The sequence below is a fragment of the Elgaria multicarinata genome, chromosome 1 (genome assembly GCF_023053635.1).
Source record: "Elgaria multicarinata webbii isolate HBS135686 ecotype San Diego chromosome 1, rElgMul1.1.pri, whole genome shotgun sequence".
In the NCBI taxonomy this organism is placed as follows: Eukaryota; Metazoa; Chordata; class Lepidosauria; order Squamata; family Anguidae; genus Elgaria; species Elgaria multicarinata.
In genome coordinates, this window is record NC_086171.1 from 94,537,811 (window position 1) to 94,555,598 (window position 17,788).

The following is a 17,788-nucleotide window of genomic DNA, read 5'->3' on the forward strand; positions in this document are numbered from 1 at the left end:
CTGGAATGGGAGAAGATGGCATTGAAGCATCTGCACATGTAATCCTGCCCATGACACCAGTTCCTGACAGGGCACCAACAGGCTCAGGAATTTGGTCCATGAGGTCTGTCCAATTCGCTGCCATTATGGTTGACAAGCAATTCTGGATCTTGACATGTCTCTCCTCTGATAAAAACATCCTGAATTTCTTTGTGTCTAGCAGGACCCTTAAATAAGTCAGCTGCTGGGTGGGAATCAGATGACGTTTCTCCATATTGACCACAAAAACATGTTGATATAGGCATGACACTGTGGTCTCCAACAGTCACTTGTTTCTCAAAGGAGACCTGATCAAGATGTCTTCCAGATAAAGGTAGATCAATATCCCTTGGATTCTGACGTCAGCTATGAGAGTTATCAATACCTTGGTGAACAGACATGGCACAGAACACATGCTGAAGGGCAACACTCAATACTGGAAATGACAAAACCTCAAGAATCGGCAATGGCAGTCCCTTATCAGGATGTGCAGATGTGCCTCTAACAGGTCTATCGGTGCGAGGAACTCTGCTTGTTCCAATGTTTCTGCAACTGATCAGAGCATCTCCAGTTTGAAGTGACTTTTCCCTGAGGATCTTGAAACCACCTGAGTAATAGATTCTGTGTGGTCTTGTTACCTTGAAAGAAGGCTGCTGCCTGGTCCTCATTTTTACTGGTTAGGAAGATCTGTTTACAGTCCTTTATTTCAATCAACACTGACTCCAGTGGACTGCCAAAAAGTGTGGCTCCTTTGAAGGCAGAATTAACAAGCTTGGACTATGAACCAAGGTCACAGTGACGTGGCCAAATGTTCCTTCTGGCCAGGGAATTGGATGCCATGACTCTAGCATTGAACTGTAGAGCATCCAGGGCCACATTTGCAAGGAAAGCAGTGGTATATACATTTTTTTTGAGACTATCCTTTAAAGCTTTTTGTATGGACTCTGCCCCTGCCATATTCTCTACCCATAGATAAACTGCACTGGAGAAAAAGAAATTGGTAGATGAAGTCCTGAAAGCTGCAGCAGAGGATTCGAAATGCCTGAAGAGTGCTCCCTCCAAGCGTCTATCACATGGATCTTTAAGCCCCTCTTTCCCATCAGTGGGAATGGCTGCATAGGAAGTGAGTGTTGTAACTGGGAGCACAGTTTATTTGCCATCTTATGGACTGACTTGATTTAGAAGGGTTAGCCCACTCTGCTTTCCAGGCCTCCTTGAAGGACTGGGGTAGGGGACCATCATTGGCTTTGTAGAGGCCTGAGAGAAAGCAGACTCTTTTTGCACTGAGGTGCTTGTGGTCTCAGATGGCACAGTGGTGTCCCCAGAAAGCTGGAGTCATCTAGAAGCTTTGATCAGCAGTGCTGGGAACAGTTCTGGATTAAAGAGTCTGCTCTTTGAATTGGAAGGCTCAAGCTCACTGTTTTCTGAGTCAGACCCATCCCCAACAGAAGAATGTTTGAGCCTTTTTATTACTGTTTTTCTCCCCTGAGCCCTTAAGTGGGGTGTTGCCTTATTGGGACTATTTTGGGCTGCATTAATAGAAGCATAGTTTCTAAATTGCACAAGGCACTAGTTCCCCTCTATTCAGCACTGGTTAGGCCTCATCTTGAGTACTGTGTCCAATTCTGGGTACCATACTTCAAGAAGGATTCAGATAAGCTGGAGGGGATTCAGAGGAGGGCAATGAGGATGATCAGGGGTTTGGAAACAAAGCCTTATGAGGAGAGACTGAAAGAACTGGGCATGTTTAGCCTTTAGAAGAGAAGACTGAGGAGAGACATGATAGTATTCTTCAAATACTTGAAAGGTTGTCACACAGAGGAGGGCCAGGATCTCTTCTCGATCATCCCAGAGTGCAGGACATGGAACAATGGGCTCAAGTTACAGGAAGCCAGATTCCAGGAATAACTTCTTGACTGTTAGAGCAGTACAACAACAGAATCAATTACCTAGGGAGGTTGTGGGCTCTCCCACACTAGAGGCATTCAAGAGGCAGCTGGACAGCCATCTGTCAAGTATGCTTTAAGACAGATTCCTGCAATGAGCAGGGGGTTGGACTTGATGGCCTTATAGGCTCCTTTAAACTCCACTATTCTATGATGTCTCTCCCTTGCCTTGTTGACTGAGTAGGAGGAGGAAGGAACCCCTTGAAATCGATGCCAAAGGGCAGCCCTCATGGGATATAGAGGAGAGGGAGGGGGATCTACGGTCACATTTGTGGCTGAGGGAAGACCTACGCCTAGGTCTACGTTGCTTCTTCTTTTTTCCTTTCTTTTACGGCGAGAAAGAAAAACTAAGGAAGGTCCCTCCTCAGGGGTATCCCGCCCTCTAATTGGTAGGGCCTTTGAAACCAGTATGGGTTCTGAACCCAGGCTGAAAACTGAGCCATGGCCACTTCCCCTACAAGGTCTGGCATTGGGGGGTGGGGGTGGGCCTGCGAAACTCTTGATGCCAAACATGCACCCTGACTGTCAGGCCTGTCTCCACCTGCTCAACGTTTGATTGAGGCTTCTGAGTTTGATCCAGGAGTCTGATCCTGGACAAGTACTTCTTTCTGCCATGGTTGAGAGGGCCAGCAGAGTGAATGGGCCTCAATGTTCTCTGCCTGCCCTGTAGATAGGAAAGGGAGAGGAGCAGAGCATAGTCGGTTGTCCTCCTGGCCGCTGCAGCTGTTGCTTGTTCCAAAGCCACAGTGAAAAGACCTGGGAAAAGCAGTGGGGCAGCAGCATGAGCATGCGCTCTGACAGCTAGCTTCCAAGCTGAATGGAAGCCGGCTGCTTGTGAGTCCACCCCTGGGGAAGCTATGTGAAGCTGGATCCCTGTTATGGAGAGATGGGGAGGAACAACTAGCTGCCCAAGGAATAAAATCAAAAGCTAAAGTAAAATAAAAACTAGGCCTAAAGCGACTGAAAAGCTGGACTGTTAAGAGCACAAGTTTGACTCAACCACATGGCTCATTAGACAGAACTGGTCTGGGAAGGCAGAATAGCTCCTCCCCATGAAGAAGAGGCAAATTGACTCTGTCTACATGGTCCAGAGGGAGGTGCAAACAAAAGTGAAGGATTGCCCTCTGTGGAGCTCTGGAAAACAGGTAATGGGCAACATCTTTAAAATCAACCTCATTTACTGTTTTCTAGCATAATTGCTTAGTTTGACTCAAAAAGTAATGAAGAAATGCCACCTTGACAGAGAAACTTGCACATGTATATTTAACTATACATTTTAACTGCTAAATTTCCATCAACTGCTAATAGGTTTCAGAATACAGGTCCCCAAGAACATACCAAATGGGATTACTTCTAATCTCATCTTAAAACAACAAAGCAACAAAAAGGTTAATGAACATGACTGGCACTTACCTACGCCTGGCCAGGACTGTGTATACTGCAGACACGCAGTCAGCAGGGGCCTGGACCTCCACAAAGTAATATGGCTCCATTAATCGTGGAGTGGCCTAAGGAAAGTAGAGAACCACCACAGAGCAGTGTTCAACTTTCAATCAACATTCCTATAACATTCAACATAAGGCTTAGGGTTTTCAATTCTTTGCCCCAGATCTTTCTCCACCACTTTCATCCCTCCTTTCTCACTCCACCTATAACAATGCCAGACCTCTATATACATCAGATAGATTACAACAGCAAAGTATTCTAAACAGGTGCTGTCTTTGCTCCACTAATACATTCTTTAAAAAATCAGATTTATTAGCAAGATTTTAAATCAGAAGCCAAAAGTGAGCTAGACATGATGAAAACAAGTCCCTGAATAAATAGAGATGTTTTGCATAGAAATATCTATCCATGGCAATAAATAAGACTATTAGTGGCTATATATTACCTTCAGTATCAAAGGCACTATGCCTCTCAATCCCATTTGCTGGGTAACATGAGGGGGAGGGGGCAATGGTGTACATGCACCGTAACAGAGAGAATAGCTCTAAGAGTGCCCCGAAATAGTCTTCACAATAATGTAAGAAAGAAGCCAGACTATAAAGCACATGGTCTTTAATGTCTATATACTCATGCCCATAACACAGAGAACAGCTCTAAAAGTGCCCCAAAATAGTGTTCACAGCAATGTAGGAATGAAGCCAGACTACAAAGCACATGGCCTTTGATGTCTATATACTAATGCCCAGAATATAGGAAACAAACAGAATGAACTTGAACTCTTAATATATGAAGGCTGGATAAGCATCTGTCAGCTGGACAAGCATCTGTCAGGGATGCTTTAGGGTGGATTCCTGCATTGAGCAGGGGGTTGGACTCGATGGCCTTGTAGACCCCTTCCAACTCTGCTATTCTATGATTCTATGATTCTAAGGCAAATATGACTTGATAGGTATAACAGAAACTTGGTGGGATGACGCCCATGACTGGAATACAGCAATTGAAGGATATAACATGTTCAAAAAGAACAGAAGAAATAGAAAGGGAGGCAGAGTTGCACTATATGTTAAAAATACCTATCCCTGCACAGAAATACAGAAGGATGAGCCTGGGAGAAAACAATTACAAACAATTTCAACAAGGAAAAAAGATAGAAGACAACAGAAGAAACCAATGTGGTTTCACAAAAAGCTTAGAGATGACCTGAAAAAAAAAGGATAGATATAGGAAGTGGAAGGAAAGACAGGCTACAAAAGAAAAGTACAGACAGGTAGCACAGAACTGCCAAAATGGCGTCAGGAAGGCTAAAGCTGACAATGAGCTGAGACCACCGAGGGATGCTAAAAGCAATAAAAAGGCTTTCTTCAGACAGAGGAAAGAAATGGTAGTTCATAGAATCATAGAATAGCAGAGTTGGAAGGAGCCTAAAAGGCCATCGAGTCCAACCCCCTGCTCAGTGCAGGAATCCACCCTAAAGCATCCCTGACAGATGGTAGTCCAGCTGCCTCTTGAAGGCCTCTAGTGTGGGAGAGCCCACAACCTCCCTAGGTAACTGATTCCATTGTCGTACTGCTCTAACAGTCAGGAAGTTTTTCCTGATGTCCAGCTGGAATCTGGCTTCCTTTAACTTGAGCCCGTTATTCCGTGTCCTGCACTCTGGGAGGATCGAGAAGAGATCCTGGCCCTCCTCTGTGTGACAACCTTTGAAGTATTTGAAGAGTGCTATCATGTCTCCCCTCAATCTTCTCTTCTCCAGGCTAAACATGCCCAGTTCTTTCAGTCTCCCTTCATAGGGCTTTGTTTCCAGACCACTGATCATCCTGGTTGCCCTCCTCTGAATACGCTCCAGCTTGTCTGCGTCCTTCTTGAATTGTGGGGCCCAACTGGACGCAATACTCTAGATGAGGCCTAACCAGGGCCGAACAGAGAGGAACCAGTACCTCACGTGATTTGGAAGCTATACTTCTATTAATGCAGCCCAAAATAGCATTGGCCTTTCTTGCAGCCATATCGCACTGTTGGCTCATATTCAGCTTGTGATCTACAACAATTCCAAGATCCTTCTCGTTTGTAGTATTGCTGAGCAAAGTATCCCCCATCTTGTAACTGTGCCTTTGGTATCTATTTCCTAAATGTAGAACCTGGCATTTATCCCTATTAAATTTCATCCTGTTGTTTTCAGCCTAGCACTCCAGCCTATCAAGATCACTTTGAAGTTTGTTTCTGTCTTCCAGGGTATTAGCTATCCCACCCAATTTGGTGTCATCTGCAAATTTGATAAGCGTTTCCTGCACCTCCTCGTCCAAATCATTTATAAAAACGTTGAAGAGCACTGGGGCCAGGACTGAGCCTTGCGGTACCCCACTCGTTGCCTCTCCCCAGTTTGAGAAGGTTCCTTTGTAAGTACTCTTTGAGTCCGATTCTGTAGCCAACTGTGAATCCACGTAATAGTTGTTCCATCTAGCCCACTTTTAGCTAGTTTGTTAATCAGAATGTCATGTGGTATTTTGTCAAAAGCTTTGCTGAAGTCAAGATATATGACGTCCACAGCATTCCCACAGTCCACAAGGGAGGTTACCTTATCAAAAAATGAGATCAAATTTGTCTGACAGGACTTGTTCTTGACAAATCCATGTTGGCTTCTAGTGATCACCGCATTGATTTCAAGGTGTTTACAGATTGACTTCTTTATAATCTGCTCCAGAATTTTCCCAGGGATGGATGTCAGACTGACTGGTTTGTAGTTCCCAGGTTCCTCCTTTTTGCCCTTTTTGAAGATAGGGACAACGTTAGCCCTCCTCCAGTCATCCGGCACCTCACCCGTCTTCCATGATTTTGCAAAGGTAATAGACAAAGGTTCTGAGAATTCTTCCGCTAGCTCCTTCATTACTTTAGGATGCAGTTCATTGGGCCCTGGAGATTTGAACTCATTCAAGGAAATTAGGTGTTCTTTGACCATTTGTTTATCAATCTCACTGTTCAACTGCTTAATAAGGATGGCAAATTGATAACAGATAACAAAGAAAAGGCTGAAGTGCTCAATTCCTACTTTGGCTCAGTCTTCTCCAAAAAATGGGTCTATGACAACCCCCCGGAAAAAGTGAAGTACAAGCTGAAGGGGCAGTATTGCACTTTGGGATTGATAAACAAATGGTCAGGGAACACCTAATTTCTTTGAATGAATTCAAATCTCTAGGGCCCGATGAACTGCATCCTAGAGTAATGAAGGAGCTAGCGGAAGAAGTCTCAGAACCACTGTCTATTATCTTTGCGAAATCATGGAAGACGGGTGAGGTGCCGGACAACTGGAGGAGGGCTAAAGTTGTCCCTATCTTCAAATAGGGCAAAAAGGGGGAACCTGGGAACTACAGACCAGTCAGTCCGACATCCATCCCTGGGAAATTTTTGGAGCAGATTATAAATAAGACAATCTGTAAGCACCTTGAAAATAATGCAGTCAATACTAGAAGCCAACATGGATTTGTCAAGAACAAATCTTGTCAGACTAATCTGATCTCATTTTTTGATCAGGTAACCTCCCTTGTGGACTGTGGGAATGCTGTGGACATAATGTATCTTGACTTCAGCAAAGCTTTTGACAAAGTGCCCCATGATATTCTGATTAAGAAACTAGCTAAAAGTGGGCTAGAGGGAACAACTCTTAGATAGATCCACAGTTGGCTACAGAATCAGACTCAAAGATACATCAACGGTACCTTCTTAAACTGTGGGGAGGTAATGAGTGGGGTAGCATTGGGCTCAGTCCTGGGCCCAGTGCTTTTCAACATTTTTATTAATGGATGAGGAGCTACAAGGAATGCTTATCAAATTTTCAGACAACACAAAATTGGGTGGGATAGCTAATACCCTAGAAGACAGAAAACTTTAAAGTGGTCCTGATAGGCTGGAGCACTGGGCTGAAAACAATAGAACGAAATTTAATACAGATAAATGCCAAGTTCTAGGATTAGGAAAAAGAAACCAAATGCACAGTTACTAGATGAGAGATACTTGGCTCAGCAATACTACAAGAGAGAAGGATCTTGGAATTGTTGTAGATCACAAGCTGAATATGAGCCAACAGTGTGATGTGGCTGGGGAAAAAAGCAAATGCTAATAGAATATAGTTTCCAAATCACACAAGGCACTAGTTTTCCTCTATTCAGCACTGGTTAGGCCTCATCTTGAGTACTGCGTTCAATTCTGGGTACCATACTTCAAGAAGGACGCAGACAAGCTGGAGGGGATTCAGAGGAGGGCAACGAGGATGATCAGGGGTTTGGAAACAAAACCCTATGAAGACAGACTGAAAGAATTGGGCATGTTTAGCCTGAGAGAAGATTGAGGGGAGACATGATAGCACTCTTCAAATACTTAAAAGGTTGTCACACAGAGGAGGGCCAGGACCTCTTCTCGATCCTCGCAGAGTGCAGGACATGGAATAATGGACTCCAGTTAGAGGAAGCCAGATTCCGGCTGAACATCAGGAAAAACTTCCTGACTTAATGGAACCAATTCCCTAGGGAGGTAGTGGGCTCTCCCGAACTAGGGGCATTCAAGAGGCAGCTGCACAGCCATCTGTCAAGTATGCTTTAATGTGGATTCCTGCACTTAGCAGAGGGTTGGACTCGATGGCCTTATAGGCCCCTTCCAACTCTACAATTCTATGATTCTATGGGGTCCCCACTGCAGCTGGCTAGTCACTGTAGGAACAGAATGTGGTACTAGATAGGTCTGTTCCAGTGTCTTTTCTTATATTATTAACATAGGAAGGTGTTATGATACTGTCAGACCACTGGACCATCTAGCTTGGTACTGCCAATAGCTCTCCAGGGTCTTAGATGAGGGTTGTTCCCAGCCCTCATGGAGGGCTGGGAACCCTACATGGAGATGTCAGGAATTGAATCTGTGACCTTTTGCATGCAAAGCATGTACTCTGTCATTGAGCTATGGCCTCTTCCCTTAGTCAACTTTGATTACTCTTAAGATATTTCTATATTGCTCTTCAAAATCAGTTTTCAGGGTGGTTTACAATAAAACTTTAAAAGTTCATCAATAGGAAAACACAATAAAAAGCATCAAGCAGAGCAGTTAAAAACAGCAAGAAATATAATCTCAAAGTCCTTTAAAGGGATGTTTTAAAATACAGAACTGGGTGGGAAGCCTGTGGCCCTCCAGATGTTGTTGGACTCCAACTCCTATCAGTCCTTTTTTTTTTTAATATTTTTTTTTTTATTTTAAAACACAAAATAAACATCTTACAAAAACAACAACACAACATACTACATACATTTAACTAAATGTTGAATACATATATATTGAGTAAATATTATCTATTACTTATCCTATCATACAATATACCATTCTTAACATATAAGTGCCCCCCCCCCCCCACCTCGGGATCTATTCCTGCTTCCAAAATCTCATGCTTTCTTCCGCTGGCGGTTTCCCACTTCCTTTAGAAAACACAAATATTAGGAACTGTTTCCAAATTCCTTCAAAATCATTTGATTTAGCTATACCTCTTCTCCATTTAATATTACTTGTCAATTTATCATTAACAGCTATATCCCATACTTCTTTATACCATTCTTCAATAGAATATTCCCCTTGAATCTTCCAGTTCCTAGCTACAATCAATCTCGCTGCAGTCAGCAAATTCGTTATCAGTTCCTTAATTTCCTTTTTACATTTAAAATCTTCTTCAAATAGTGACAGCAATGCAACTTTTGGTGTTCGTTCTATCTTCATTTCCACAATTTCTTCAATCTCCAAAAACACCATCTTCCACAATTTTTGAACATAGTTACATTCCCACCACATATGCAAATACGTTCCTTTAACCCCACAACCTCTCCAACAATTTTCTGATTGCTGATTGTTTATCTTATTCAATCTAACCGGAGTTAGGTACCACTTCCATACAATTTTAAAATAATTCTCTTTTATTCTTACTGACATATTTCTCAATGCTCTTTGTTTCCGTAATCCCTCCCAACCCTGTTGTCCTATTTGTACCTTCAAATCTGTCTCCCAAACCATTTTACCTGAATTATCCTCCATCCCTTTCTCCACCAATATTCTGTTTATTTCACTCATCAACCCTTTTAACACTGTTCTTTTCTCCCTTTCATTATCTTTCTTAACTATTAGTTCCTCTAACTTTGTTAATTCTCTACAATCTCCATTATCTCTTACCCACTTTTTAGTCCACTGTTCTAATTGCCTATAATTCAACCAAGTTAATTTTTTATCCTTCAGAACCTCTTCCATATCCTCTCTTGTGCTCATTCCTCTTAACCATTCCCTTAATTTCATTTTATTTTTTTCTATTAAAACTTTACTTAATCTACTCTTTAATTCCTCCGGGAAATTCTTCAACATTATTACCGGTGACAAAGGAGAGCTGCTTGGAAGCAGCTCCCCTTTATATTTACTCCAAATTTCCCAGTGAGACCTCAAAAGCGGGTTATTTATACTTTCCACCCATTTTTTTTTCCTTCCATAAAAAATACATTTTCCAAATTAGTCTCTATATTACTAGTAACTTTTTCTTCCATCCAATCTAATTCCCCTAATCCTGTAATTGCCTCCACTATATATCTTAATCTATTAGCTACATAGTATAATTTAATATTCGGGAGACCCAATCCTCCCTTTTTTTGGCTCAAATACCATTTACTTTTATTTACCCTCGCTTTCTTATCACCATTACAACTCCTATCAATCCTAAGCAATACATCCAAAGAGTAGGAGCGATGAGAGTTGCAGTCCAACATCTGGAGGTCCAAAGATTCCCCACCCTCGGTGGAGGAGAACAACAACAACAAAAAGATCTGTGCCTGGTATCAAAAGATACTATGCTAGGAGCCTTGGGCATTGGTGCCATGCTAGATGCTGCATGGCAATTCTTACCATGAGGAAGGCAGAATACACCACTCGCCGGGCTGTTGGAATGATCTGCCCACCTCCCCGGTGCAATGGCTCCTGGGCAATGACAGCATCCAGGATCTTGAACTTCACATTGCGGATCACTGGAGCAAAAAAAAAAAGCATAGAACATAGTTAAGAGATTTAGGGCTTTTACATACTACCAAAGGAAGAATCAGAAGGAGATGAGCATCCAAAGCAGATCATAAAGGAGAAAAACAAATTCTCAGGATGCAAAATATATTTACTGACAAGAAGCCAGATGCATTCCGGCCTTTCCTTTATTTTAAGGCCTTCTTCAGGGGGCTGTGACATTAATGATAAAATAGAGAACAATTAAGTGGTGGTTTTTTGCTCCATTGCAGCTGCGGATTGCAGTTCTGTACCGCCCCCCAGGCACGTCCTCAAAATTTCTCTGATTTTGATTCATGGCTGTCCTTTTTCCTCTCTGATAACTGTCCTACCCTTATCTTGGGTGATTTCAATATTCATGTGGATGACCCTCAAGAATCTGCAGCTCTACGTTTTCTCTCATTATCTTCCTCTTATTTATTTATTTATTTATTTAATTACATTTATATACCGCCCCACAGCCGAAGCTCTCTGGGCGGTTTACAACATTTTTTTTGATCTTAAGCTTTTTTGATCTTATGATCTTAAGCTTTGGTCTGATGCACCCACACATTCCCTTGGACACTGTCTGAATCTTGTTCTCACTTGGAATTGCTCTGTCTTGGACTTTTCTGCTGCTGACTTCCCTTTGTCAGATCATCATCTAGTTTCTTTCATGATTACTCATAAAACTCCTCCTTCACATCCTGTTTCTCGCTCTTGTCGTGATTTGCAATCTATCAATTATGAGGCTTTTTCTCAATCTCTAGCCTCCTCTCTTCCTTCTGCCTTTTCTGCCGTCTCCTTGGACTCAGCTGTCTCTTTTTTTAATTCCTCCTTATCAGAATGAATAATTCCTCCCAACAGAATGAAATTTAATAGGGATAAATGCCAAGTTCTACATTTAGGAAATAGAAACCAAAGGCACAGTTACAAGATGGGGGATACTTGGCTCAGCAATACTACAAACGGGAAGGATCTTGGAATTGTTGTAGATCACAAGCTGAATATGAGCCAACAGTGCGATATGGCTGCAAGAAAGGCCAATGCTATTTTGGGCTGCATTAATAGAAGTATAGCTTCCAAATCACGTGAGGTACTGGTTCCTCTCTATTCGGCCCTGGTTAGGCCTCATCTAGAGTATTGTGTCCAGTTCTGGGCTCCACAATTCAAGAAGGATGCAGACAAGCTGGAGCGTGTTCAGAGGAGGGCAACCAGGATGATCAGGGCTCTGGAAACAAAGCCCTATGAAGAGAGACTGAAGGAACTGGGCATGTTTAGCCTGGAGAAGAGAAGATTGAGGGGAGACATGATAGCACTCTTCAAATACTTAAAAGGTTGTCACACAGAGGAGGGCCAGGATCTCTTCTCAATACTCCCAGAGTGCAGGACACGGAATAACGGGCTCAAGTTAAAGGAAGCCAGATTCCAGCTGGACATCAGGAAAAACTTCCTGACTGTTAGAGCAGTACGACAATGGAATCAGTTACCTAGGGAGGTTGTGAGCTCTCCCACACTAGAGGCATTCAATTGGGATCTGGACAAGAATCTGTCAGGGATGCTTTAGGGTGCATTTCTGCATTGAGCAGGGGGTTGGACTCGATGGCCTTGTAGGCCCCTTCTGCCACGACACTGCAGACTTACCTTTGGGAACTGACTTGTGGGGTGTAATGCCACACCTTCCAACTCTGCTATTCTATGATCCTCAACTCTTGATAATCTTGCTCCATCTACAACTTGGATAGTTCGTCCTTCTCAACCCCAACCGTGGCTCACCTCTTTCATCCGCTACCTTTGTTCTTGTTCCCGGGCAGCTGAACGCCTTTGGCGTAGGACCAGGGACTGGGCGGACTTTGTCCATTACAAATTTGTTCTCTCTTCTTTCTCTTCTGCTATTTCCTTGGTTAAACAGCAGTATTACTCACTGTTGATCCAGTCAAATGCTATGCATCCTCAGCGGCTCTTAGCATCCTTCAATTCTCTTCTGAAGCCTAATCCACCATCTCTCCCCGCCTCTCTGTCTGCTAATAACTTTGCCTCTATTTTCAATGCTAAAATCCAAACTATTCGCTCTGATCTGGCCAGCTCTGCGCCTCTTCCAGTTCCTGTCCCTCATTTGTCAGTTCCTTCTGCAAATTTCTCTGCGTTCCCTTCGGTCTCAGCTGATGAACTGTCTAGAATACTGCGCTCTTCGAAGCCTTCCACTTGTTCTCTTGATCAGATTCCTTCTCGGGTCTTTATAAATCTTATTCCCGCTATCCTCCCTTCCTTGCTTCATATTATTAATTTTTCTTTGTCCTCTGGTTCATTTCCTTCTGCTTTAAAACATGCTACATTCTCTCCTATTCTCAAGAAATCTACTCTTGATGTGCTTTCTCTGTCTAACTACCGACCTGTCTCTTTGTTGCCTTTTGTTTCAAAGATCCTGGAGCGTGTGGTCTACTCTTGTTGTCTTGATTTTCTTTCTAGTAACTCTGCTCTGGATCCTTTTCAATCTGGATTCCGTCCTTTGCATTCCACTGAAACAGCCCTTACTAAGATTACCAATGATCTTCTTATTGCCAAGTCTAAAGGCCTTTATTCTGTTCTTATTCTCCTGGACCTTACTGCAGCCTTTGACACGGTTGATCACGATCTTCTTTTAGATTCCCTTCATGACCTCGGATTTTGTGGCTCTGTCTATAACTGGTTTGCCTCCTATCTAGCGGGTTGCTCTTTCAACGTGTTGGCTAATGGCAGCTCGTCTTCTTCTTTTCCCCTTTCAGTAGGGGTTCCGCAAGGCTCGGTGCTTGGCCCATTATTGTTTTCTTTATACATGTTGTCCTTGGGTAATCTTATTCAATCTCATGGTCTCCAATATCATCTGTATGCCGATGATACACAATTATACCTTTCATCTCCGGAACTTTCTCCTGATGTTCATGATCATACCTCGGCATGTCTTTCAGCTATCTCAGCTTGGTTGCTTCATCGTCGTTTGAAACTTAATATGGCAAAGACTGAATTGCTTGTTTTCCCTCCTAAACCTTCTCATCTCTCATTCTCTCTTACTGTCAATGATGTTACACTTACTCCAGTCAAGGAAGCTCATACTCTTCGCTTTATATTTGACTCCTCGCTCTCCTTTATTCCTCATATTGAGGCAGTAGCTAAATCCTGTCGTTTTTCCTGTATAATATTGCCAGGATTTGATCATTCTTGTCTGTCTCTTCTGCCAAGTCTCTTGTTCATGCATTGGTTATTTCTTGGTTGGACTATTGCAACCTTCTTCTCATGGGCCTTCCTTCTTCTCACATCAGTTCATTGGTTTCTGTTCACCACTCTGCTGCTAAGATCATATTCTTGGCTCGCCACTCTGACCATGTTACTCCACTTCTGAAATCTCTTCATTGGCTTCCAATTCACTTCAGAATCCAATATAAACTTCTCCTGTTGACCTACAAAGCTTTTCACAACCTCGCTCCTTCCTATCTTTCCTGTCTCATCTCACACTATTGCCCCGCTCGTGCTCTTCGCTCCTCTGATGTCATGTTTCTTACCTGCCCAAGGGTCTCTACTTCCCTTGCTCGGCTTCGTCCATTTTGTTCCGCTGCCCCTTACGCCTGGAACGCTCTTCCAGAACATTTGAGAACTACAAGTTCAATTGCAGTTTTTAAAGCTCAGCTAAAAACTTTTCTTTTTCCTAAAGCTTTTAAAACTTGATTTTGATCTTACTTTTGTACTGTTAGTTTTACTCTACCCTGTGCCTGTTTGGTGCATTCTCTTCCCCTTCTTATTGTTTTATTATGATTCTATTAGAATGTAAGCCTATGCGGCAGGGTTTTGCTATTTTAGTGTTTTACTCTGTACAGCACCTTCTACACTGATGGTGCTATATAAATAAATAAATAATAATAATATAATAATAATAATAATAGTATTAAAACGTATTTCTTATAGGTTAATTAAGCATATTGCCAGAGGAACCTATGCATATTGGTATTAAAAATCTTATAAACATGACAGAGTGCCATTAAGGCCTATACATATATACTGATATTAAAAATATTATAAATTTGGCCTATTGCAATTTTGAAGAAGGCCTTAAAATAAAGGAGAGGCTGAAAGTTGTTGGATTTCTTGTCAATAAATCTATTTTGCATCCTGAGAATGTTTCTCTCATTTGTTGGCACTAAGATTGATTCAGAATTGCTTGCCAAACCAAAATTCACATTTGTTCACATGTCTCTTCTTGCTATTTCAGTTTATTTCTCAGTTTCTAACTGAACAACAAACAAGCTGACGTAATATAAGGTCTTGTTATCAGAGGTAATTACTTCTGGCGTATGTGACACTATTAGTTATTGTGCAGTTATACCTCCATTTACTTCAGCCTTTGATTTGTTTCTATGTTCAAGACTAGTGGTGAAATAAGAGTTTAACAATTTCTAGCAAGATTGATCTTTGAAATAATCTCTAAGAAAAGTGATCGTACACAAGAGCAGGAAATCTTTTCTGCTAGGCATATTTCATAGTTTCTTAGAGAAACACAATGCTTAAACATCTCAGAATTGTTGGCATTTCAGATGTGTTAAGATCTCATCTTGTGTAGAAAATATGCCTGGGATAGGAAGAAACCCCCCAAGACAGGGTTCACCTTTTTATATCTTTTTACTCACACTCATCACAGAGGGGCCCTTCTCTGGTCCCCCACTGGAAGCCTTGCACAATACTGTCCTTCACAGAACCCAATAGGGTTTTGTCAACCTGTTAAGAAGAAACACATATGCAGCAACAGAAGTAACAGCAACAGTAGGGAAGTTGGTCTCTCTGTGTATAAACTGAAATACTTGGCACCAAAACTCTCATGCACAGGCATGGAGGTGAAATGGTTCCTATTGGAGCTCCATAGCTCCAATGTTCTTCCTTCTTCACAGAGAGCAGAACAGATGACCTGTATCCATTCACATGTAGGCAGGTGTAGTGAGTCTGATACCAGGAGGAATGGTGAGGAATCAGCACCATTCCTCCTGGTGTCAAACTCACCAGGAGAAATGGTGTCCTAAATGGTATTTACACGTGTCCTAAATGTTATTTATAAAATGTAAAAAAGCTTGTTTAAGGGGCAGTTTTACTATTTCTTAGAATAGGCCATGTATATATTGAATAACTCTATAGGCTTCTTACATGGGAAGATTGGTATCAAGCAAGCAGGCACCAATCCACATGTTAACAAATGCTAGCTGTCTGGTGCTGATGAGGATGTAATCCTCATGTCAACAGTTATGCAGTTGCCTAATTTCCTCTGTTTGCTTTTGCTTTTCTGTTCTATGAAGGTTTCTTCCATCCTCTGTCTCCAGTGTTGGAATTTCTTAGTCACAGGGAGGGGTAACTTAGTGCCTGGCAATGCTACTAGAATATCAGAAAAGGGTATAAAAGGTTGGGCTGAGGTCTAAGCAATTTGGCTTTGCTCCATGGGGGACTGTGGACAACAAACTTGGGAGAAGGGTTCTAGGAATGAGCCCTATTACGCTGTTGATTGGGGGCCCCAGCATATGTCAGCTGTAAGGGAGTTGCTAGCTTCATCAGCTGAAGAGATGTGTGAGCTTTGTTTGTATTTTTATTCTGTATCCATTTTCTATCAATAAACTGTCATTCCTTTCATAAATGGTCTAGATTGATCTTGATAATCCAAAGAATCTACTTTGACTGACCCCTGAATAAATCAGGCCTCCAAAATAACGTAGCAGGTGAAAGACTGCTTCAGAAAAGAAGAGAGAGGTGTCTCTTATTTTGTGGCAAGCAAAATCTTTCTTCAGAACAGTGTTTCCTAGTGGGTGGAGTGGAGAACACTTCCAGCGTTCTCGACCACTGGAGAAAAGGAAGAAGGGAGAAAACAAATCTGAAGATTAATACAGCTTTTACCAAGTCATGTGAATGTATTTGTTTCAATCTCCATGAGCATCATTTGCATTATTTATTTTAAGACCACAGGATTCAAAATTGGTGGATGTGAAATGAACTAGTCCTGAATAAGTGGCCTTTGATCACCTTGGGTTCAAAACCAGCCCAAGCTTCTCCTGTAGGGTCCTTACCTCTGAGGGGAGGGTGTCATCTACCAAGATGTTTGGTCCAGTAGCATCTGGCCCAAAGGCCCAGATAGAACGGGCAGCAAGCAAATCCCAATCATACTTGGTCTGGAAAAACTCGCCCAACTTTTTCCTAATGAGACATAAATTTATATATATAATATATAACAAATACAGAAGAGAGGGGGCTCAAAGGTTGGCCAGCTTAAACTTCCTGCCCAATTTTGGCTTGAGCCATTTCCAACAGATACTTGTCTATTAATCCCTTAAACATTTCTTAGGGAAGACTGAGTTCTCTTGGTAATGACTATAACTACCACAATTTTTGAAATATGAGTGTTTTCTACGGCTGCAATATTTAACTAGTTGATTAATCAACTAAAAGCCTTCACACATATTTAAAAGGTGCCCTTGATTAATCAAGCAGCACATTTTTAAAAACTGAATTATTTTTTGTAAAAGTACTCTCTGTGTGCCGGCCCACAGGCCTGGTTTCCTTGATTTTGTGCATTGTCAGGTTATTGATTTTGTGCAATGCAATACGTAACACGCATAGTGGTGGCCTCTGGACACAACTACATTTGTGTTTTTAAACATCTGTTTGCTTCTACATACAAGGTATTGCAAACATGGTAGATGGGACTGCAGTGCCAGGGGCAACTAGGAGCTGCAGTGGCAGAGGATTGTGGCACCCCTGTAGTCACAATGAGTTGAGTTGGCTTGCCAGGTCAAGTGCCTAGAGGTGGAGGGAGTGGGGAAGGATATCTACTCCAAGCATTCTCTAACACTGCCAGCACTTCAGCAAGCTGCATACCTATTCCACGTTATCTGTACCACTTCGTTCTCAATGTCTTCAGCAAGACCCTTTTCCAGAGGCTCAGCAATCATTGTGATCTTGTTCCTGACAAGAAATACAAACATCATTTAGCAGGGAAAGATGAAGAAAGATGAAGGAACATTTTCTAGAACAAAAGGCAATTCATTCTGAAGCTTGTTCCATTAGGGGACTGCTATTAAAATTAGGAACTTAACCTCCCTGGTAGTTTGAAATCACTGCTTCTTGTTCTGCCCTTGATGGTGATGCCCCCTCTTCTATTTGAAGGGTGGGAAACCTACAGTCCTCAGCCTAATTTCAAAAGCCCTCTGCAAGTGATCGGTACAGACCTCTGTCAAGACTCATCTTTCCCTCCTCTGACAGTCTGCTGGAGGGAGAGAAAAGGGGGTGGCCCCACCCACTGCTGGCTTTGGCTCCACTCACTGTTATCACATAGC

The 17,788-nt window shown here is 42.3% G+C and overlaps 1 protein-coding gene across 2 annotated transcripts in view; it reads right to left on the reverse strand.

Annotated features, from left to right (window-relative positions):
* The window catches only part of EFTUD2 (elongation factor Tu GTP binding domain containing 2), a 98,513-nt gene that overhangs the window by 14,172 nt on the left and 66,553 nt on the right, over positions 1–17,788 (reverse strand). For both annotated transcript variants that reach the window (XM_063132956.1, XM_063132965.1), the window contains 5 exons: positions 17,331–17,417; positions 16,523–16,649; positions 15,107–15,194; positions 10,323–10,441; positions 3,378–3,472 (listed from right to left, as the gene is read on the reverse strand). In XM_063132956.1, coding sequence (XP_062989026.1) covers positions 3,378–3,472; positions 10,323–10,441; positions 15,107–15,194; positions 16,523–16,649; positions 17,331–17,417 — 516 coding nt within the window. The remainder of the gene's footprint in view (positions 1–3,377; positions 3,473–10,322; positions 10,442–15,106; positions 15,195–16,522; positions 16,650–17,330; positions 17,418–17,788) is intronic.